General features: G+C 44.6%; 1 protein-coding gene across 4 annotated transcripts; it reads left to right on the forward strand.

Moving 5' to 3' along the window:
• The first annotated feature begins 14 nt into the window (after positions 1 to 14).
• On the forward strand, positions 15 to 21,846 carry ACOX1 (acyl-CoA oxidase 1). Of its 4 annotated transcripts, none has more exons than XM_082326612.1 (14): positions 15 to 203; positions 1,345 to 1,504; positions 8,468 to 8,628; positions 13,435 to 13,542; positions 14,071 to 14,190; positions 14,757 to 14,872; positions 15,067 to 15,236; positions 15,534 to 15,696; positions 16,401 to 16,591; positions 16,837 to 17,016; positions 17,646 to 17,751; positions 17,839 to 17,982; positions 18,854 to 19,060; positions 20,076 to 21,846. In XM_082326612.1, exons 1-14 carry the CDS (start codon positions 80 to 82, stop codon positions 20,124 to 20,126), a joined length of 2,001 nt encoding a protein of 666 aa, XP_082182738.1. In that variant the 5' UTR covers positions 15 to 79; the 3' UTR covers positions 20,127 to 21,846. The 4 variants fall into 4 exon arrangements, with proteins under 4 accessions (XP_082182738.1, XP_082182737.1, XP_082182739.1 ...); XM_082326611.1 differs by lacking the exon at positions 8,468 to 8,628 and adding an exon at positions 11,519 to 11,679; XM_082326613.1 differs by lacking the exons at positions 8,468 to 8,628; positions 18,854 to 19,060; positions 20,076 to 21,846 and adding exons at positions 11,519 to 11,679; positions 18,100 to 18,428.
• The last annotated feature ends 431 nt before the right edge of the window (positions 21,847 to 22,277 follow it).

The raw sequence follows: 22,277 nt of genomic DNA on the forward strand, positions 1-22,277 counted from the left end.
CGCGGCGGGGGCGTGGCCGGCGGCGGGGGAGGCCGGTGGCGGGGCCGGGCCGGGGCCGAGCGGAGCCGGCGCCGCGGTGATGATGATGATGAAGATGAACGCGGACCTGCGGAAGGAGCGCGCCGCCGCCACCTTCCAGCCCGAGCTGCTCACGCACATCCTGGACGGCGGCGCCGACCGCACCCGCCGCCGCAAGGAGATCGGTGAGGGAGGCCCCGGGCCGGCCGCCGCCGCTGAGGGGAGCGGGAGGCCCGTCCGGGTCGGGGGGCTGTGAGGAGGGGGAGACAGCCCAGCGTGGGGGCGTGGGGGAGGCTGTAAGGGAGGAGGAGGAGGCTGTAGGAGAGGGAAACCGGGGTGTGGGGAGAGAGGGAGCCCCGAGAGGAGGGCTCTGGGGAGGGGGGGCGACGCTGAGGGCGGGAGGCCCCGGAGGAGGGAGGGAGGTGTGGGGAGAGGGAGACCCGGGGGGGGGAAGGAGGGCGTGGGGAGGAGCTTTTGGGGAAGGGGAGGCCCCAGGGAGCGGGGAAGGCTGTGAGGGGGCCGTCTGAAGGCAGGGATTTTTGTCTAACGGGTTAGAGGGGAGCAGGAGCAGTGTTGTGTCCCTGGTCCCCTTCCCAGAAAGGATTTGGGGGGACCCTGGTAGAGCAGTGTCGTTTCACCTCTGTCTTTCCCCTTCCTCCAGAGGGCGAGAGGCAGCCTCCCATGGGCGTTTCTCTTGGGCCCTCTCCCCTCCTTTTTCCTTCCCAGTACGTTCTTGCCCAAGAGTACAAACGACCTGTTTCTCACCCACCGCTACCAGGATATGCGAGATTAATGAAATCTTTCCATCCTCTTTTCTTTTCCCAGCCCGCGCTGGGGTGGGACTGCCGGACTGGTGTTGTGTAACTTGTGTGCCAAAGGGGACACAGGGAGTCAGTGGCCTCTGGGTACCTTGGTTTCCAGTCGGCATAGTGGGAATAACAGCTGTGCCCTTCTGCAAGGAGTCGTATGGGGATCAAAGTTCATGAGGCAGCCTGATCTGGCAGTAATGATGGCTATTTGAGGATTTGAGATCGTTATTGAGAGGCCTGCAGGTCTTACATCAGTGAATTAACCTCCTGCCAAGTCCAGAGTGCTCCTAACTTAAAATGTGGTTTATGTGTGGAATGGGAGAGTGCCCTGTTGCTAGAGTCCCTCTCTCCAAGAGCTTTGACTTCTTTCTGATTTCATTAACTTTTAATTTTATTTTTAATTTTCTGATATCTATACCTTGAGGTACAGCACGTGAGATACTGAATTGTTTCTCACCCACTGTCTGTTGAACTTTGTGGAAACTGAGTTTGTTGTCCTCTTCTGCTCTGTCCCCAGAGGCCTTAGTTTTTAATGACCCTGACTTCCAGCACGAGGATTTGAACTTCCTGTCCCGTAGCCAGCGCTATGAGCAAGCCGTCAGGAAGAGCGCTCTGATGGTGATGAAGTTAAGAGAATATGGAATTGCAGATCCGGAGGAGATCTACTGGTTTAAAAGGTACCTAGCTGTAGAGTTTGCTTCTTGTATGTGCTTTGATCATCACCAAGGACATCAGAGTTGTGCTTTTTTCCTATGTTTGCTGTCCAAAGGAAGCTAAAGACCTGTACGAAAGCCCAATCAAGTCTTGGCTTCAGTGAATTTCAGATGAAACCCTGATTTCCTGGAGATTGTGTTTTCTGAGATTTTTGACTAGAAATGCACCATTAATAATTGCACCCTTTTTATGTGGTGTATTTATAATTTATATTAAATTACACCTTTATGTGGTGCAGAAAGTAAAAAATGGGACTTGTAGCCTGATTGGGTTTTTTTTTCCAAAAGAAATAAAAAAATATACTGAAATATTTTGAATCTGAATAGATCTTATGAGATTGCAGCTTCTAATGAAATCTCTTAAAGCTGATTAATTCACTTTGCACTTAGACCTATTAAAGTCGCATTACAGGCATACTTGAAAATGTTCCAAGAAGCTTATAAGTTCTTGTTTATAACTATCTGTCCTGTCTCCTACTCCAAGCTCCTGGTGCTGTAGTGGTTCCCTTTTTCCTAGAGGCTTTTTCTTGTATCTGACCTTTTGTTTATCTGATAGTTTTACCCTTGGATTAAGTTAATAACAATAAAACTATCTTTACATCTGAATTTCATTCCTTCCAGCTTGCAGGGAGCTTAGTTCTGATTTTGATGTATTTCTGCCCTTAGTTCTATTAAACTCATTCTGATAAAAATCAAACAAACTGCTCAACAGAGAGATTGCACAGCTCTAGAAATCTGGACTTAATACCATGAATATATCCTCTGGCACATTAAATGAACTTTGCACGTTAAATAATGCACAGGTAGAATCACGGGCCGCCTCTAACTGGATTTGTAGGCAAGCTGTCATTGGCCTCAGGGCATGAATATTGGGACCAGTTAGTTGAAATCATCTTCTCTGCTGTAGTTTTAATTTGAAAGAAATAATTGGTTTATGCTGACCTGTGTCATGAAAGTTCTCACAGAAGTGATGTAAAATTTTCTTTTCAAAACTGGCATCGGTGGACAATGATAACAAGAAAAAAGTTCAGTGACTGTGTTAGATTATTCAGGTACTGCATGGCAAAAGTTAATCATTAATTTTTCCTACACAAGGATTATTGGAGGCGATAGGGAAGTTTCTTTAATTATTTTTATGGAGAAAATTCAGAGAAGTCTATCCAGTATACCAGCTGGCAGACTTCAACGATGTAAATGCTGTCTTTTGGTAGCATTACTGACAACGTTTTATGAAAACAGGACTTCTCTGAAGTAGTCAAACGATAGATTCTGGTTTTGTCTTTCCTTTGGGAGTCACCAATTCTTAACTTCAAATGGGTGAAAGCTTAGTATTTCATATAGGTACCAAAGAATACATCCATATCTTATGTGATACGAATAGGCAGGTGTGACTAGTCGGGATTCATGATGCAAAATCAACTGAAACAACGAGGAAGGCATACTTTTTTTCCGAGTCAATTCTAATTGCAGACATTCAGGATTTCAAAAGATAATTCCAATTACTGTAGACTGACTGTATTTTCCAGTGTCTTCTGTAATACCATGTAGAAGAATGAAGAGCAGTACATATACTTCTTACCTACAAGTGAAGTTTGTTTGCTCTAAGAACCGTACACTGTTAATATGCTTGATTTGAGTTCTTTACTATGATGCCTGGTGTTTGCAAGGGAGGATATTGGCTTACTGCTTCTTAGTGAATGGAAGAAATGTAAGGATTACTTTTTCATCCTTTGATTTCATTTGCATTTTAACATCTGTCCCCACTCTTTCACCTGCTGAGTGTCAACCATTTTTTAAACTTGGTGAACTCCACCCAACTTGCAGAGTTAAGTTTATTTCTGTCACATACCCAAACATGCTAATTGATGCTAACTAGAAGGGACTTCATTTGTGTAAAAGCTGACCTGGAGAAGCTGTTTTTGGGTTTATTTGTTTTTTGCGAACTGGAAAATTGAATGGATATGGTGTTGTGACATGCCTTGAATGAAGCTTAAGAAATAGAAGACCTTGATTCAGATGACAAGTTGCACTTATTGTGATTGACCATCAGATTTTTACATATGGAAGCTTAAGATATTTTGCCAGTAGTCCCTCATGCCTTGTGATTATCCCCAAACAGCGGGGACAGATTTATTTACATATGCAGTTTTTAAGAATTTTGAGCTAGTTGTTTTGCTGTAGCTCCCAGAACTTCATTAGGTAGCTCTGCATCATGACTGACCAACTTTGTAGCTTGATTCATGAATAGGCGAGGAGAAATGCTTCTTCCTTCAGCTGCCCTGCAGGTACGCTTAAACAGTTGCTGCGGCTGTGACTTGTCGAACTGAATGCTCCTCCTTCCTGTTTCTACAAGGGCTTTGTGGACTCCAAAACATAAGAGAATATATTAAATATATTTAGAAGCCATTTTAATTGCTTCTCATCTAGTCAGTTCTTCCTGTGTCTTCACATGTGTCAGCACTGCAGTCGCTGCTGTGACTACAGCTTATGAAGGCCAGCAGCCTTAAAGTGCCAATATTTCAGATTTCTTTTACAGTCTAACCGCAGCAAAGTGTAAGTCAGCATGAAAAATCGGAAATTTTCTGATGTGTAATGCTACACAGTTCTTTGAAGAGAGCAATCTGGTCAGTTTTAATTCCCCTTCAAATTTAAATAACCTTCATCGAGGAAAATGGGATTAAATGAAGAAGTGAAAAACAGTTGGGAGAAGAAGAGGAGATCCGAGAGCTGCAGCTCAACAGATGATTCCTGTGTTCATAAGCATGGCATGAGCGTGTGCTTTCCCTGTGAGAATTTGTCCCCGCTTCTCATTTTCACACTAAAGTTAGGACCTGGCGTAGCTTTCAGCAAATCAAACCAGAAAAACTGTAGTAGGGGCCCTACTAGCTGCTGCTAAATTAATTTGGAGTGGATGAAGTCTGACTTGGGTTTTTTGATACAGCTAGAAAAGGAGTTTATTACCATAGCATTTGTTAACTCTGAAGCCCGGTGAGCAGAGATATACCCCTGGCTCCTTCTCCGCTGAGGCGATCCTTCATGCTCTTCCTTGAGAGAGTCACCACAAGAACTGCAAAAAGCTAGAAAAGTTTACTTGCGGATTTTGCTTTTAAAGTAAACGACCCTATTCTGTGACCCAGTTCTGCAGCCTGAGAATGTCTTTGCAATTGTTCATTTAGCTTTGGAGTCTCTGAAAACGTAGACTTTGCTTCCTTTGTACTCCGTTCACTGATAGATGTGCTATCAAACTCATCCCTCAAATACTTTTACTACGTGGGTGGCGCTGGTTGCAGTGAAATCTGGAAAGATCTATATTGCCAAAGTAGCATATTACTACACATCCTTCTCCTGTAAGTGGATTTGGAACTGCAGCCCTCCCCTTGCCTCACTGATTGTCGTAGCAAATCTGACTTCAGAGTAACGAGGTGATCTTTGGTCATTGATCAAATTGCTAGTGCTAGATGCAGGTAGCTGCGTTCAGTCTTGGTGTAGCAAAGTGCTTGAACAGTTACACCGTGCAGCCGCTGGAGAACAAGCTGTGTAGGTAGTGGGAAATGCCACGTGGGAATGTACAAATTGGGAGAGGAAGGAGTCGGAGTTTGGAGAAGGAAAAAGAAGGAAAGAGAACCTGTTCTTCCTCCCTTCACAGCTAGTACCTCTTCTGTTTGCCCTCTGTCACGAGGAAAATCGGATTCTCTCTCCTTGTCATTCAAGTTGTTCAAAGGCATGTTAAGAAAATCCTGATCATTCGGTGTGGAGCGTGCAGAGATGGAAAGTTTCTGCTGTAAATCAGCTAGCTTTCAGTTCTGCTTTCAGCTTTGTTAGCGCAAGAAGCTGTTAACATGCGGCATGTTCAGTCAGTGCAGTAGTATGACCTTCTGACACGGGGGTGTTATCTGCTTCCAAAATGTCGTTCTTACTCCTGTCGGAGAAGGTGCTAGTTAAGCATGAAATATCTGGCACTTGCAATTAAACTTAGTGATAGGCAGTGAGAGTTGCTGGTGTGACCTTTAAGCAGATGTTTTTTCTGGAGCATTACCTTCAAAGAAGCAGTGTCTGACCTGATTTTTCTAACAGCAGAGCATGTGCTGCACCTTTTTCACAGGTTCAGTGGCTCCTGAAAATATGCAAAGAACTGTTCAATCTCTTCGCAAGCTGCACTGGAACAGTGTATTTCAAAATCAGCACTCATTTTCTCCCTGTAGGTTTGTCCTTTTGGGCCCGAGGAATAGATGCACAGTAGTTGTGTTGTAGGCAGTGAGGAAGTAAAGGAGGCTGCTATTGCTGTATGGGTCCTGGAGTAAAAGCAGAATCCATGTAGGAAGCTATAAGAGTGCTGAAAAATATTCTGTCTCCCTGTCATTGTGGCATTTTTAAGCCCTTGGTCACCCTGATAACTTCTGCTTTGTAAATATGTGCTTCTGTAGGCAGTAGAATATTTTCTGGTAAGAGAACTGGCTGCCTTGATCCCAAGAACTCTGGACACTGTACCTGCACTCACACCAGCTTAAAGCACAAGTGATACCTGAATCACCAGTGTTAGATTACTTGATGACAATAGTTTTGCTTCTGGAAGAATCCATGGCTCATTCAATCTTGTCCATTTAAAAACTGTTCCATTTAAAATAAGCGTCTTCAACATGCAGTTCGGTGGTGCTGAAGAAGCTTTGTTCTGCTTTCTCTCACCCTAAGGCTGATTTTCACAGTTTGCATAGGGATCTGGTTTTGAATTATCAATTATTTACTCTGCTCCCAGGCACTCATTCCAGGCATGGTATAAAATGCCAATCAGGAATGATGCTGTAATTTGAAAAACTATATGCATAGCATCCACTGTGCAGTGCGGATCTGTGTTGGCAACAGACTTCAATGTGCTCCCTGGGCAGGTGTTAATACCTCGCTGCGGTGGGTTGACCCTGGCTGAACACCAGCTGCCCACCAAAGCCGCTCTGTCTCCCCTCCTCGGCTGGGCAGGGGAGAGAAAATATAATGAAAGGCCCATGGGTCAAGGTAAGGACAGGGAGAGATCATTCACCCATTACCGTCATGGGCAAAACAGGCTCGGCTTGGGGAAATTAGCTTAATTTATTACCAATGCAATCACAGTAAGGTAATGAGAAATAAAAACTAAAACTTAAAACACCTTCCCCCACCCCTCCCTGCTTCCCAGGCTCTACTTCACTCCCGATTTTTCTACCTCCTCCCCCCAGCGGCACAGGGGGATGGGGAATGGGGGCTGGGGTCAGTTCATCACACGCTGTCTCTGCCGCTCCTTCCTCCCCAGGGGCAGGTTCCTCTCACTCTGCCCCTGCTCCAGCGTGGGTGCCTCCCACAGCAGACAGTCCTCCATGAACTTCTCCAACATGGGTCCTTCCCACGGGCTGCAGTTCTTCACCAGCTGCTCCAGCGTGGGTCCCTCCCACAGGGTGCAGCCCTTCAGGAGCAGACTGCTCCAGCGTGGGTCCCCCGTGGGGTCACCAGCCCTGCCAGCAAACCTGCTCCAGCCTGGGCTCCTCTCTCCACGGGGCCACAGGTCCTGGCAGGAGCCTGCTCCAGCGCGGGCTTCCCAGGGGGTCACAGCCTCCTTCAGGTGTCCCCCTGCTCCAGTGTGGGGCCCTCCAGGGGCTGCAGGTGGATCACTGCTCCACCGTTGCCTCCATGGGCTGCAGGGGCACAGCCTGCCTCACCATGGTCTTCCCCACGGGCTGCAGGGGAATCTCTGCTCCGGCGCCTGGAGCACCTCCTCCCCCTCCTTCTGCCCTGACCTCGGTGTCTGCAGGGTTGTTCCTCTCACGTATTCTCACTCCTCTCTCCGGCTGCAATTGCTGTTGCGCAAAACCTTTTTCCCCTTCTTAAATCTGTCATCCCAGAGGCGCTACCACCGTCGCTAATGGGCTCAGCCTTGGCCAGTGGCGGGTCCGTCCTGGAGCTGGCTGGTGTTGGCCCTATCATAGGGGAAGCTTCTAGCAGCTTCTCGCAGAAGCCACCGCTATAGCCCCCCCCCCCCCCGCTACCAAAACCTTGCCACACAAACCCAACACGCTCGACATGGAAGGATATATTTTCCTTGTAGGTATCTGGGGCAGGTGGGAGAGGTCTTGTGCGTAGGTATTCATGCAGAGCACTCATTTGTTCCTCCATCTTTGAATTTGGATGGAATAAGCATTCATGTACAATAGATGGAAGATGAAAAAACTGTTCAGACTGCAGAACGTTGAAGGGAAGATGCTGTCATTGACTACATAGCTTTTACCCAGTGAAACTTTCTAGCCTGTTTGGGCTACGGAGCTTGTTTTGAGTGGGAATGTACTACTTTGCCTGCCATTGTGGCTGCTAAATCAATAGAGCTTTCTCTCATGAAATAACTACTGTTTTGATGAAGCACATCTAAAATGTCTGATTTTCCTTCCATTCCCTCCAGCACTAGCCTGTAACACTAATTTTAATTGAAGGTGAGTTCCTGATCTCGCAGCTGATAGAAGCAGCTACAGGTAATACGGAGCGCTTCTGAAAAGCACTTGGTCACCTAAGAAGCCTTTTCCTTTTCAGTACACAGTGCTTCTAGCTAATATGGCCCAGTTCTAGGCTCCTGGCAGTAGTGGGATTGATTCTCACCAAGCCTGAGAGATGGGGGAGAAAATAATTTGGTTCTCATGTCCTCAGTTTTAAGTTACCCGTGAATCTTTGTAGAACAGTATTTTTTCCAGTTACATAGCAACAGCAGGATTCATAGGGTGAATAAAATGCCTGAAAGAAACAGTTATTTTCCCATTAGCGTTGCTCTGATGCCTCCATATTTGGAGGTTGCTTGTGGGACAAAAAAAGATTGAAATAGGCAAATAGATTATTTACCTTATGCTACCGTTGGAGAAAAACCTTTCAGCATCACAGTAAGACTGAGATCCAGATCCTTCTATTTCTCTCCTGTAGAACATGCTTGGGCAGTTTTCCTGAACCTTTCGGTCTCCACTTCAGCATGTTTCGAAAAACCTTAGAGACCCAAACGACTGATGCTCAGAAGGAGAAATGGCTGCCTCTGGTCCATGGAGTCAAGATAATTGGCACCTATGCCCAAACCGAAATGGGACATGGTTAGTTCCCTTCAGGGATCAATGGGTAACCTCTTTTTTGTAACTCCAGTTTGTAAATTGATGATGCTCCCTAGGTAAATCTAAAAGGGGAAAGGTAAAATGGTTTGGTTAACCGTTGACGTTTCCTGCCCTGTGGCCAGACAGCTGCTTCATTTCACATCCCAGCAATCGCAGCGGTAGTTTTGGTCTTTTCCAGAATGCACCTCTTAGCTGATCGCTGACTTTGTAGTTGTTTACCTTTGTTTTGAGATGAGGAGGTTGTTCTCAGCCCTGGGAGTCTGAATTCCACTTGAACTGGTTGGAACATGTCTGTCAACAGTACTGTGGTTTTTATTTTTGCCTGAATTTGGGGTATGTGTGTCTCGGTTCTTAGTTCATAATGAGCCTGCATAAACAGGTCAGAAGTATACTTTTAGTTGCAGTGCAGCAGGGTGAGATTGCACGTTTTTGTTTTTGAAAGTAAGGTATGCTTTGCCCCAAGCACTTTTCTTCCAGATGCTACTCCATTGCAGCTGTACAACTTCATGGAAAGATCTTGCTTTCAAAGAAGAAAAACATCTTATTCCTACTATTGTTGAAAACGACTTTTGCTTCTTCAAATGGAAGAACATGTAATGGATCAGAAAAGAGTCTTTTAGCCCAGAACCTGGAATTATGGCTGTTAAATACCAGCAAGAATAGTTTAACAAAGCAAAGACTCCAGTGCTTGTATCTAAACTTGGAAAGCACGATAGGTACAAGTCTGGACAATTGCAAAAGCGAGACTGTAATGCCAGTTGCCTGGCTCTTCAGTTACAGCTACTCATGGTAGCCAAAACGTGCGCAGAAGATGCAGCAGAGGAAATCCTGTCGTCGTTCTGCTTGGGAGAGATGGGGTGAGCAAACCTAGCTCACACCAGAAGCTGAGAGACAACCGGATGGCAGCAATAAATGCCTGCTGACCTTGTTTGCTTTTTCACACTGGCTTCTTTCAATCAGACACACATCCACACTGAAGTGATTTGTTTTACTTGCTATTTCACATTAGATCATTGCACTTTCTTGCCTAGTGATGGTCTGGTTAGCTTATAGTTCTCATGTTGTCTGATGGCAAAATTAGTATTTTGACACTTAATAGAACTATTATGGTAAAGTAAATATACTTTCCATGCTGAATAATTAAAATGCAACCATTTGGCATTCCTGCTGTGAATGTTGAGCATCTAATTACTTCATCAGTAAAGCTTCTGCAGTAATTGTCACTAAGCTCTGCTTAATTTAATCCTGATGTTTAGAAACTGGTGATGGGGAAACAGACCTCTGGATTATTGAATTGAATCCTAGCCTGGATGGGTAGTTACGGAGTTTTACCTTAGTGAGCACCGACTTGATAGCCTGTGTTGATTTTAACCTATTCCATAGTGAATAAGTCTCTCGAAAAAATAAAAGAAAGAAAAAGCACAAATGGCACAGGGCTGAAAAGGGGAAAAAAAAAAAAAAAGAATAGTGAAAATACTGTACTGTTTCTACCTGCTTTATAGCTATTGCTAGTAAATAAGGATTTTCATTCAGTCTTTGACTGTCAGCTGTGTACTTCTCACCACTACTGAACTCACTTAAAATCTGGTATTCCTGATAACCCATTAGCCCGCTGTTGAGCTTGGTCACTGTTCAGTCAAAAACCTTAGAAAACATTGCGACTGGGTTTATTAGGTGGTTGAATTTATTTGTAGGTGCCTGAGAACAGCAAAGAAAAGAACTACAGGGCTTAGGAAGCTCTAGGGATAGAGCTAGTTCATATTAACGTGTGTTTAGAGGTAACGCAAGTATGAGTTTGAGCTCGGCTCCGATCAGTGCTCTTTCCATAGTGCACATCTGATTTAAATATATATATTCCTGTTAAAGAATTATTTCCTACATAAACGTGCCAGATGGACAACCTTTGTACAGAAGGTACTGATCCTCACTCTATATCCCCACTATTTTCATACTCAAAGCTATCAATATTTAAAGATTTAATGAGCATTTAATTCTTTATATCAAAAAACTTAATAGACCACTTAACTACCTAACAGTGGTGTTTGGCAGAACTTGGAGGAAGAGTAGTTCTCATGAAACAGGTTTAATTGGAGAGACTTTGTGCTGGTGATTTACAGGTTGAAAAATATTGACTTTCTTGCCTAGTTGTTTATGTTCACAACTTTGACTTACACATGCAGAGCACTGTCCTTTTAAGAGAGCTTTTAAAAATAGCAAAAGTTGAAGAGAGTTGAGTTGGAATGTAATATACACTAGTTGGGTCTGATCTTTAATAAAAAAAATATGAAGCAGATAGTACATGCAGTTAGGACTTTCTTTTTTTTAAAAAAGAAAGTTCAGTGAAAACCTAGCTCATTCAGCTGGATAAACTGGGACTTCTACCAGGTTCTACCCTCAAACCATGGGGGGAAAAAAAAAAAGTGGACTTCATCTCTTTGGGTGAAGGCTCGCTTCATCTAGCCGGATCACGTCTTCAACACACTGACATTCTGACTCAGCCTGTTTAACTTAGGGATGCTCTGGGTTCCAAACCGTAGCCAAGGTCTGGTCTTTCTTTTAGTTTGGATTAATCCTTTTTTTGCCAATTGTGGTGCATCAAAAATACAGGAATGTTGCAAATGCATTTTATGTATGTTTAGAAAGAAATGCATTGCAGCACGTTTATTTCAGAGTAAGTGTAATTTCTTATTATTCAGGCCTGAGAAAAGGACAGTGCTCTGGCTTTCTAAATTACACTTGCTGAATTCTGATTTACACATGAATCATTTTTTTTTCTTTTTGTCTCTTCCTGAATCTCCACCATCAATCCTCATGCTTGCTTCCCTCCCATAACATCCCCTTCACACACCCATCCCATGACACTTCCTCACAGCTTTGTTCATCGTGGACGGCCTGAGCCTCTGGACCTTCACCTGGGCATGTTCCTTCCCACCCTTCTCACCCAGGCAACCCCAGAGCAGCAGGATCGCTTCTTCATGCCTGCCTGGAACCTGGAGATCATTGGCACTTATGCCCAGACTGAAATGGGCCATGGTACAGTACATTCACTAAATGCTATTTCTAAGAATGGCTTTGTGTACAAAGGATTCCCATGCCTGGGAAAAATGGTGTGTGGTTACCCCGCGGTCTTGACGCGAGCAATTGTGGCTATAGGGAAAAGTGGATGGCCTCTGAAATTTTTAATAGACCGTTATGCCACATGCTGCTTGCCCTTTTTTTCCCCTATGGGAGAGTTTGATGTCTGTAGTTCTATATATGAGCATACTGAGTGCTCCTCTTGTGCCATTCAGACCAGTACCGATGATTGCATATGGCTATGGTGATGTCAGTTTGATGACATCTGTTCATTCCTACACTTACCATTCTTTCCAGTGTGATTACGCTGCTTAACGTTCAGTGTGAAGACAAAAGGACAGAGGTTTAAGGTACTGAAAGAGATGCCAAAAAAAAGTAAGAGTTGCTTCTCACCTTGGGACTGACCTTGGATCAGAGAACATGTGGATGACTTGGTTCCAATGCTCGTGTTTTGTGGGGAGTTTTATTCCCCCAGTTCGCTCCCATGTGTTCTTTTTAATTGGAGCATGACATGTTTTGGTTTTTTTTTAATTCTCTGTCTCAAGTAGACTTTGTTCTTTGTTGCTATTCCTTTGCTTTCAAGCTTTGAAATGGATTTTGATAACTCCAGCAGTATTGTGATTGAACACGTTTAATCCAAGTTTCAAAGGGAGGATATTATGCCTTGGGAAACTTTAATTTTGACATCTGAGAGTTGCAGGTGAGAATTATTTTCTAAAAATGAGCAGGATGCACCTTTGTGCTGAAGTGAAATGTGGAGACTGTATGAAGCATAAAGTAACTGCAAGCCTGCGGAGAAGCTCTTGCAACTAGTGAGGTTTGAAGATCCTGTACCGGCAAAGTAAGCCTGTGTTAAGCTGCCTGTGGAAGTCTGCCACTAACTCCATGCTTTGGAAATGTGGTTGCATCAAGGCGATATCCTTTTTCATGTTGAAGCTCTTGTGCAGAGTCACTGGCTCTGTCTTGCTCTGTCAGTCCAGACCATCAGGAGCGTTCACAGCTTGTCTAGTTTAAGCAAGTAGGCCTGGTGATTTTTTTTTTTTAAACGCACGCAGGGACGATGCCACTGCTGAGACAGGTGTGTGTGAAGTAAAGAGTTGGGGGCAGAAGGCAAAGACTGTTCCTGGAATCGTTACCTTCATCTTTTTGCAGTCTTTTCATCCACCTGCATCGGTGCCCTAGCATATGCATGCCGCTACGTGCTGTCTTGGAGCTATAGGTGATCTCCTTTGGGAGAAACTGCTCCATCCAGTGAGGAGAGTGTAGGCCTGCTGAGGGAATGAAGAGATGATGGGCACTAGTTATTTCATCTTGTGGCTGAAAAGTATAGGATTTTTATTTTGCAGTTTAATCACGTTGCTGTTTTAGTGAAAGCCAGGTGAGCGTGGTTTTGTGGACCTTTTTAAATGAGAAGGGGCTGCTGGTGTGTCATAGCAAAAAGGTGTCAGATTGGAGGTGCTTGGAAAACTAGTCTTAGACCACTGGGAAAAAAACCCAACATGTTTTCTGAGAATTGGCTTCAGGTCCCAGAATATGGTCTGACTCTCACTTGTCCTTCCTTAATTGGTTGATATTTAGTCCTTTATATAGCCTAAAAGCAAAGTTAAAATTTGTATATTACTACTGGAGCTCAACTTTCCATTGCCCAATTTTGTCCTTGCCTCTGTTTTGTGACTGACTTTCTGCCCAAACAATGTGTTTGCTTATTTTCAGGAACTCATCTTCGGGGTCTAGAAACTACAGCTACTTACGACCCTGCTACCCAGGAATTCATCCTCAACAGCCCCACTGTGACCTCCATTAAGTGGTGGCCAGGTGGACGTAAGTGCATCACACTGTGTCTAAATCTGGAAGATGTATGGAAAAAACCTAGGGAGGTGATGTCACGGGTTTTGTATCTACAGAATGATGGTTGGAAGTTGATCCAAAGAGTTGGCTGGAGGGCAGTTACTCCGGCACAACAAGTAACAGACTTATCAGAGCCTACTAAAACTTTGGATTTTCTGTGTGCTCGGAATTGTTTCTTAGAATCATTCACAGTGTATGGATTTGGTGTAATTTTTGATCAGTTGTATCAAAATCTTTATATTTCCTTCAGCTCCACTGGCAGGTTTGCCAAGGACTTGGTATTGTATAGGCAAGAGAGTCGTGTTGTGCAACTTTGATTGACTTGAGCAACATTGTGTGTCTAGCTGTAGAATGCAGATGATAGCCAGTGTTGTAAATCTGGTTTTGTAACGCGTGATGCGGTTAAGGTAATCACAGATCCTGCTTTAAGGAAAGAGCCGCTGTGTATATAAGTATGTTGGCTGCTTTTTTTTTCCCTTCTGACTCCCGCTCCTGTTGCAGTTGGAAAGACGTCGAACTATGCCATTGTTCTGGCTCAGCTCTACACTCAGGGCCAGTGCAAAGGGCTGCATGCCTTCATTGTTCCCATACGGCAGCTGGGCACCCATGAACCTTTGCCAGGTAAAAATGAACGTTAAGGGTTTAGGACTCATGGAATACGTTAGGTCTGTTTCTCTCCAGCTGTATACAGCTGCATGTGTCTTGTTAATGCACGTGGCTTGTTTCGCGCTCTGATTTCAGTGAGTAGGTGGTGGGTCACAGGGCTTAAAGGAGTCTTTCTTGTGACTAAACTACCACTAAATCATCTTTCATGTCACACTTTCAATGCGAAAGTTTGGGATTTGTTTCTGTCCCAGTGTTTCCCAGCTCTGCATTCCGTGAGGCAGCATGTCCTGCTTTCTGAAAGGGAGAGAATACCTTTCATCATTCTCTAGCTAGAAGTGAGCTGGATGATCTTCAGAGACTCTCCCAGTGACTGGATAGTAGGACTGCATGTAAATTCTGAAGATCCCCATGTTTTGATGTCCACTTTTCCATCAAAGAGGTTAAGGTCCTCCTTAGCTGTTACTCCTAACAATGCCAGGACTTGCTAGAAAACTAAACAGACTCTTTATTGGAGAAGGCTTGAACCTCTCGCGTGGTGTTTAGTTCCTGTTTCTTAATGCAAGCGGCTTTGTCTGTGGCAGGTATTACGGTGGGTGACATTGGGCCAAAATTTGGTTACGATGAAATGGATAATGGCTACCTGAAAATGGACAACTTCAGAATTCCTCGGGAAAACATGCTGATGAAGTATGCCCAGGTAAAGCAGTGACTTTCAGCATATGCTGTTAGAAATGGACACTTCAAATGCTCTTGTGTGGTTGAATACTGTACCAACAAGATTGTAGATTGCTTGTAAGTGCTACTTGATGGGTTTAGAGCTTGAGATGTGAACGTGTAAAAGGGGGGAAACTTTAAAAATCAACAGGCTGTTGGTTTTTTTTTTTTTGGTAGGTTGAACCAGATGGTACCTACGTGAAACCACTTAGTGACAAGCTAACCTACGGGACCATGGTCTTCATCCGATCTCTCATTGTAGGCGACGCAGCTCGCTCCCTGTCCCGGGCTTGTACCATTGCCATCCGCTATAGCGCAGTGAGACACCAGTCTGAGCTAAAGCCAGGGTAAGTGCAGTGAAATAAAAGAGCAGCCTATGTGCTGAGGGAAAATTCCCGAATACTGGAGGGAAGAGGGACTGTGGTTGATGTTGTTTGCTTTGGCACTTGATTGTTTCAAAGCACTGTTTCATCCTGGGAAGTGCCTTCCCCTTCCCAGAGGCTTTTGCTGTATGGTCTTAGATAGTCTGGCTTGATAAGGATGCAGCCTGTACTGTCGAGGTGGAGAAGCTACTTAGAGTTGAAGAGGACTTGATGGCAGTTTGCTGGCCGCTGGCATACTAACTCACCTGTGTTTTGCTCTAGGGAACCCGAACCCCAGATCTTGGATTATCAGACCCAACAATACAAACTCTTTCCTCTCCTGGCAACAGCATATGCTTTTCACTTTGTGGGAGCCTACATAAGAGACACCTATAGTCGTGTTAGTAGTGACATCAATGAAGGGAATCTGAGTGAGCTGCCAGAGGTACTGTGTCCTCTCTTGATTTTATCTAAGTTTTCTTTACAGCATGGGAGAAAAGGCGTCAAGCCTTTTTGGCTTTCACTCATGAGATGTCTTGTAATTCTTTAGATTCAGAGATCTCAAGCTGAGGATGTGCTGGTGACTTTTATTTCTTTATTTGCACTATTCACTTAGCAGCCCTTCACAAAAAAATAGGGAGTAATGCACAATGCGAAAGCTACTGTGAATATATTTTTAAAAAAGGTCACTTCTTAGGAATGATGACGTGTCACTTGGGAGTGAAGACTGGTCTTATGCTTGTGCTGTAGCTTCTTGATCGTTCTTCCAAGTCACTGGGGTAGAATTGGTGTGTTGATCAAAGGTATCAGTACTGTACTGAGGGGTTAGGGTTGTAAAATGTCAGTTTTCGGTTAGCGATTCTGTGTGAGAACCTAATGTGACAATAGGCAATTGAAAACAGTCTTGGACATAATGCATAGAGACAGAAAGGATGGGGTACTCAAAAGAAATCTTTACATGTATAGAGGCTTTCGTATAAATACTTTGACTCAGGAAAGAGTCCTTACAAGAAAAACAAGACCCTGTGGGACACTGGAAGGATGGCGTTGACTCTGCTTTTTTCTGGGAGCTGCAGTACTTAGCATGTAGGTGTGCAAGCTAAGAATGGAAAATAAAAAACCTAAACTGGCTTTGCTTTTGTCCATCAGCTCCATGCGCTGACCGCAGGGCTGAAGGCATTCACTTCCTGGACTGCCAGTGCTGGTATTGAGGAATGCCGGATGGCGTGTGGTGGGCACGGCTACTCTCGCTGCAGTGGCCTTCCTGACATCTATGTCACGTTCACCCCATCCTGCACCTACGAGGGAGAAAACACAGTCATGATGCTGCAGACGGCTAGGTATGGTAGCTTCTGTCCAGAGATGTTCTTGCCTTCGCATTACAATCTTTGTAGCTGGAGATAAGCAGAAGAGTATCCCGTGTTACCATGAACCTGGTCTCTCGTGTTTCTATCCCTTGCCCTAATTTTGACAGAAAAATACAAGTTTACAACTGTTCTTTGCTAGTCTGACCCTAGGTAAGATAACCTCTCTTCATTCAGACAACTCATGAGTAAGAGTTGCTATTTGTTGTCTCTATTTTCAGGTTCCTTGTCAAAAGCTACAACCAAGTTAGTTCTGGGCAGCGGGTTACTGGCATGGTGTCCTACCTTAACGATCTCTCCAGGCAACGCATTCAGCCACAGCATGTGGCTGCTAGGATTGCGACTGTGCCCATCAATGATCCAGTCAGCTTGGTAGAGGCCTACAAAGCACGTGCTGCCCGGTGAGTTCACGCTTACTAGGCTGAGCCAAGCACGAATAAAATTGTGTGTCCTGGGAGATGGTAGTGATGCGCTGCCCTGTTGATGTTAGAGTCTCAAGATGTGGTTTGCAAAGCTTTGCTCATTGTGTCGCTTTCAAGAAGCGATACGCTTTACCAGGCTGGGTCAGTGTGAAGTGCTTTGAGGTTACAAGAGGCTACCTACAGCCTACACATAGCCTTGTTACTCTGCTTCGTTCCATTTTGAAATATCTTTTTCTTATTTAAATGTAAAGTATATTCGAGCATACAAATACCAGCATTGTTCAAACTGCTCAGAGAACTATCCGGAGAGAAACAATCCTGCTATTAAAGCCTATTGTGAAGGAAGTGTGAGAGTAGAACAGGTGAGTAAGTATCCAAGCGCCACGTATGTGCTGTCAAATGTCGTCTTACCCCTCTGTAGCTGTGTTCTAGCTGCAGCAGTGATGACAGGGGGTTTAGAGCCACTCACTCAGGCATGTATTCAGTCGTGGCACGTGACCTCCGAGTTCTTCTGATGCGTTAGGCTGAAATTCCTATGAATTCAGTGTACGTAATCTTGTTAATGTGGTGTTATTGCCTAACCTGGTTTTGTTCCTTTTATGAAATAGGCTCGTAGAAGCTGCAGCGAAGAATTTGCAAGCTGAACTGAACCACAGAAGGAGCAAGGAGGATGCCTGGAACAGAACTTCTGTTGATCTTGTGCGAGCATCTGAGGTCAGCGATGTGCCTGATAAAGAAATATGCTATAAGAGCTTCTCATCTCTTCGTGAACCTGATTCACCTTCCTTTCTTTTCTTGTAGGCACACTGTCACTACGTGATAGTGAAGCTTTTCACCGCAAAGCTGTCTGAGATCAGTAACGCAGCTGTCCGTGCTGTCATGACTGAGCTGTGTCTCCTGTATGCGCTGTACGGGATCAGCAAGAACACAGGGGATTTCTTGCAGGTTGGTGTCTTTTCCAACACTTTAAATCTCTAGAGACAGAGTCATTGTTTGCAAAGATGCTTTAAATGCAAAGTGGCGTGAATGCTTAGGCGTAAGGTCTTGACTGTTGACTTCCAGAAGGCCGTTAGCAGCGCAGGTCTGACGGAAGGCTCTTGTCCGGTTTCCCTTGTGATCTGCCAGAAGCACAGTTGGATGATAAATGGTGACGTGGCATCTGTCTAGGTTAGCTTAAATGTTTTCCAGTTCGTGACCAGGTGTTATATGTTAAAAACCAAGGAGTGAATAAAGGAGATGTACGTTAGACGTGCTCCGAGAGCGGTATGCATTTGTAAATGAGTGCACAAAAGGGAGATATTGTACTCTGAATTTTAAGCCATCCTTCAGTGAATGGGTTTAAATTGTCAGGCATGACTTTTCTTCTCTTTGTTCTTTCACTTTGAGAATGTATTTGTGCAGCAGTGTTTTATTTTGTCTTCAGGCAGATGTGGTATGTTTTGTCTTCCTATTTTCCTCTTTGCTGCTTTCCAAAAAGTTCCCTGAAGCCAGGAAGAATTTAATATGCACATTCTTCAGGAAAAATTGCTACTGAAGTTAACGTCCAGGCATTCTAAAGAATGAGTCTCCCATCAAAGATTAAACAGCTAGGCAGCACGGTGGGCTACGCTAGGCATCTCCTTTTGCTTGTATGCTATGGCAAATTGCCAGTTTGATCATTTAGCACTTAGAAAAAAAACCTAGTGTTTTGTGAAGTGCTGTGTTTTTGTGGGGGGGAAGGCTGGCCTATGTTAGACCGCAGGGGAAGGGAAGGGAAGGTTCTTGTGACTTGCATACTCTTCTGATAATCTCTTTTTTTTTTTTTTTCTTCCCCAAGGCGGGTATTCTGACCGATGCCCAAATTACTCAAGTGAACCAGCGCGTGAAAGAGCTCTTAGCTATAATTCGTCCCAACGCAGTAGCGCTGGTAGACTCCTTTGACTTTCATGACGTTCATCTTGGATCTGTGCTCGGCCGCTATGATGGCAATGTCTACGAGAACATGTTTGAGTGGGCAAAGAAATCCCCACTGAACAAAACAGAGGTAAAGAAACTTTATTTCTTCATCCTTAGGTCACGTGTATCCAGAGAAATAACCCAGTCTAAGGTTTTTTAATTTTGATCCAGTGATCTCGGCATGTAATTGATGAATTGGGGAGAAAAGTCACTAGTGGTAATGGGCCAAAGCTAGTGACCTACGTCTGCTCCTCTGCTTTCAGTGTACTTTCTTCAGTTACCCTCCCCCGTGTACCTCACGCAAGTCCCTGTGGGATACACTTGAGTTTCTCAGTTGAGGAAGGAAATCCTACTCTCCCTAGAGAAACAGTTGAATTTTAAAGAAATTTTCACTTGCTGTTAATTCTGCTTAGTGACAGTGGCTGTGAAAGCCTTACCTGTTCTCTGGCAAATCTTCTGGTGCCTTCAGGCCGTAGTAGTGACTGGAGAAGAAAACAAACTGCTCTCATGTAGTACTTAAGTGGCAGGTGTTGCACATCTGCCCTAAGGCTGTAGCTACAGCTGAGCTGATAAAAGAAACTGAGCTGAGAAGAGTCCGTGTGCCTCCTCCATCAGCCAAAACACGACTCCAGATCCCGTCGCGGTGGCCTTTCCTGCCTGTACTTGATTTGGGCAGACTGTCTCCTGCGATGGGCTGCCAGAGACTGTGGTTGTAGTTGAATCCCGCCAGAACTTGCTCAATTTTTTTGTGCTTCTGAAGTCAGTGGGGGGCTTAGGAGCTTCATTACGGTCCCCTTAGGAGACCTCTACCCATTTTCTTTGAATGAAAATGCCAAAGAATTGTCTGTATGGGTAGAAGATGTCTTGCATCCTTTCTTCTTAGAAGAAAGGTAGTGGGGAAGCTGTTTCTTTTGGCTTATATTCTCATCCTTTCTGCCATATAGACATTCAAATACAGGACTTAGCTGGCTGTTCTTAAATCCCCGAAGTGCCTCTGATTCAGATTTCCTTGGTATAAAAGCACCCTGCAAGATGTAAAGAGCTAAAACTGTTCTAAAGCTCAGGCCTGACCTTGCTGTGACCACTGTCTTCTCCTCTTACAGGTTCATGAGTCTTTCCACAAACACCTGAAGCCGATGCAAGCCAAGCTGTGACGCCTGCTGTTTTTTCAAAATGCACACTTTTCCTGACCTGAAAACTGGGTGTTTGCGTCCTTTCTTCAGGCACCTAAATTGAACCTTTCAAACCCTGGTAGCTGTAGGACAGTGAATAATTGTAGCCTTTCTTTCCACTGTTATAAATCGAGGAGGTGTTTGGGGAGAGTGCGTAGGGATTGATGCCTGTTTCTAAAGTGCAATTATAATGGTAAAATTAACCTTTTAAAAACCTGGGAAAGCTTTATGGATTCATACAAGGATTGCTTTTGTGAAGCTGCTAACTAGAGAGAAGTTACTGTCAACTGGAAAGGTAGCAGGATTTTACTACTAAGTAGTTAACAGCCCTCGGGCAATAGCTTGAGCGAGCAGTTATGTCCTCCCCCCGAAAGCACCCATGTCTTGATTTTTTTTTTTTTTTTTTTTTTTTTTTTTTTAAGATTAGCATCACCTCTCTCCTTTGGCAAACGTTTATGCTCTCTAAAGCCTCCTGCGTAGTTTTGTGCACGTGAATCTGCATGTGGCACTGCTTTCCCGGGCTAGCTGGGAAGTAAATACCCATCCTCCTCTGCAGCTCCGCTTCATTCACCTTTCCAGAAGACACCTTCATGTTTTCCAAGGCATCCTTCGTCCCTGCCCTGCAGAAACTCCTTTTGCCCGTGTGCCATCGCCAACGCTGGCACCTTACTCTTTGTTAATAGGAAGCCAAAGGAGAATATAGTGATGCTGCTCTGAGGAAAAAGCCAAGCAGTAATAATCAGCTAGGTGCTGATAGTAGATGTTCTGCCCTTCTTTTAACTGTTGGTATTTTCATAGCACTATCTCAAAGCACTTTACAAATGTTAATTACGGTGATTTGATGTGAAAAAACACCACGTGTGGCGGCTGAAACTGCAAATTTGACTTGGAGTGATGAAGCCGGTATCTGAGGGCAGAAATCAGTTGACCGAGGTCCTTGGGCCTTCAGATTGTTCTGGGATGTTCTTCTGGTTTTTAAAGGCATTCTTCAAGACAACGACAATCCCAAGTGAAGTGTCTAGATTTTGGTTTTCCTACCCATGCATTTCCAAGGAGCTTTCTCCGATTTGCTTAATTTTGGTTTTATATTGACTTGGGACTTGCACAGTGCTGTCTGGATTAACAGATGAAAGATTTCGCTTTTAACAGAACCTCCTGGCGCCCAGTGAAATCAGTGCAACTACAACTGAGCAAAATCGTCGCTGTTTTTCACCACAGATAACTCTGTCCAGTAACAATAAAACCTCTCTTCACCACAGATAAGAGCAACTTTGAGCTTAAAATGGTAAAAATCTTCAGCATAAACCCAAATCCCTCAGTTCTGAGGCAACACCTGAGAACCGTTTCCCTGACAGCTTTGGTATCTGTTAAAGTCTCTAATTTTGGATCAGTTTTCATGGAGGATATTTTCCTGGCACTAACAATGATCAGACACAATGTTTGGCTCCACACGCAGTAGCCGAACAGAAAGAAATGTTTAATTTTAAATAAAATAATCAAGCTTACGTTTTGGCTGCTGAGTCTTTCAGGTCGAACGGAACGGCCGCCGTTCAGGCTCCCGAGGCGGGACAGGGCTTTGCCTGCCGTGGTTCTGCCCCGGGGAGGGGCGCGGGAGGAGCAGGGTGCCGGCGCGTTCCCCAGGACAGGACTAGCCAACTGTATGTACGGAGTTAATAAATTACCAAAGTGTGTTTTCAAAGTGCCTTTCTGTCATGCGTTGCCATCGGTGGATCTCACTTAAAGTCACGGGTGAAGCAGAATGAGGTATTCAAAAGACCTTAAATTAGTTGGATTTTATTGGTTTTATTTCTAGTCCGAGCTTTCTGGCTTCACTCTGCGGCGTTCTAGGGCCGCCAGCCCGGTCCGACGGCCATTGCTGGCGGCGGCACGCTGCTCGGCGGTGTTGCGGCTCTTGTTGTTGGCTGATCACCGCCAACAGCAACGATGGAGCACTAGTTTTTGGCAGCAGAAGCTGTAATTCATACAAGCTATTTCTTTCAAGTTATTTCCCCCTGTTTTTTTGGAGTAGATCGCGATGTAACGGCAAATGCTGCGCTTCCTTGCTGTTGGTGAGGACGTTGTACGCTTTTTTTCATCTTGCTGCTGGTGGTGGTAATACCCGAATGCCACAAC

This window comes from Platalea leucorodia, assembly GCF_965183815.1.
Source record: "Platalea leucorodia genome assembly, chromosome: 14".
Taxonomy (NCBI): domain Eukaryota; kingdom Metazoa; phylum Chordata; class Aves; order Pelecaniformes; family Threskiornithidae; genus Platalea; species Platalea leucorodia.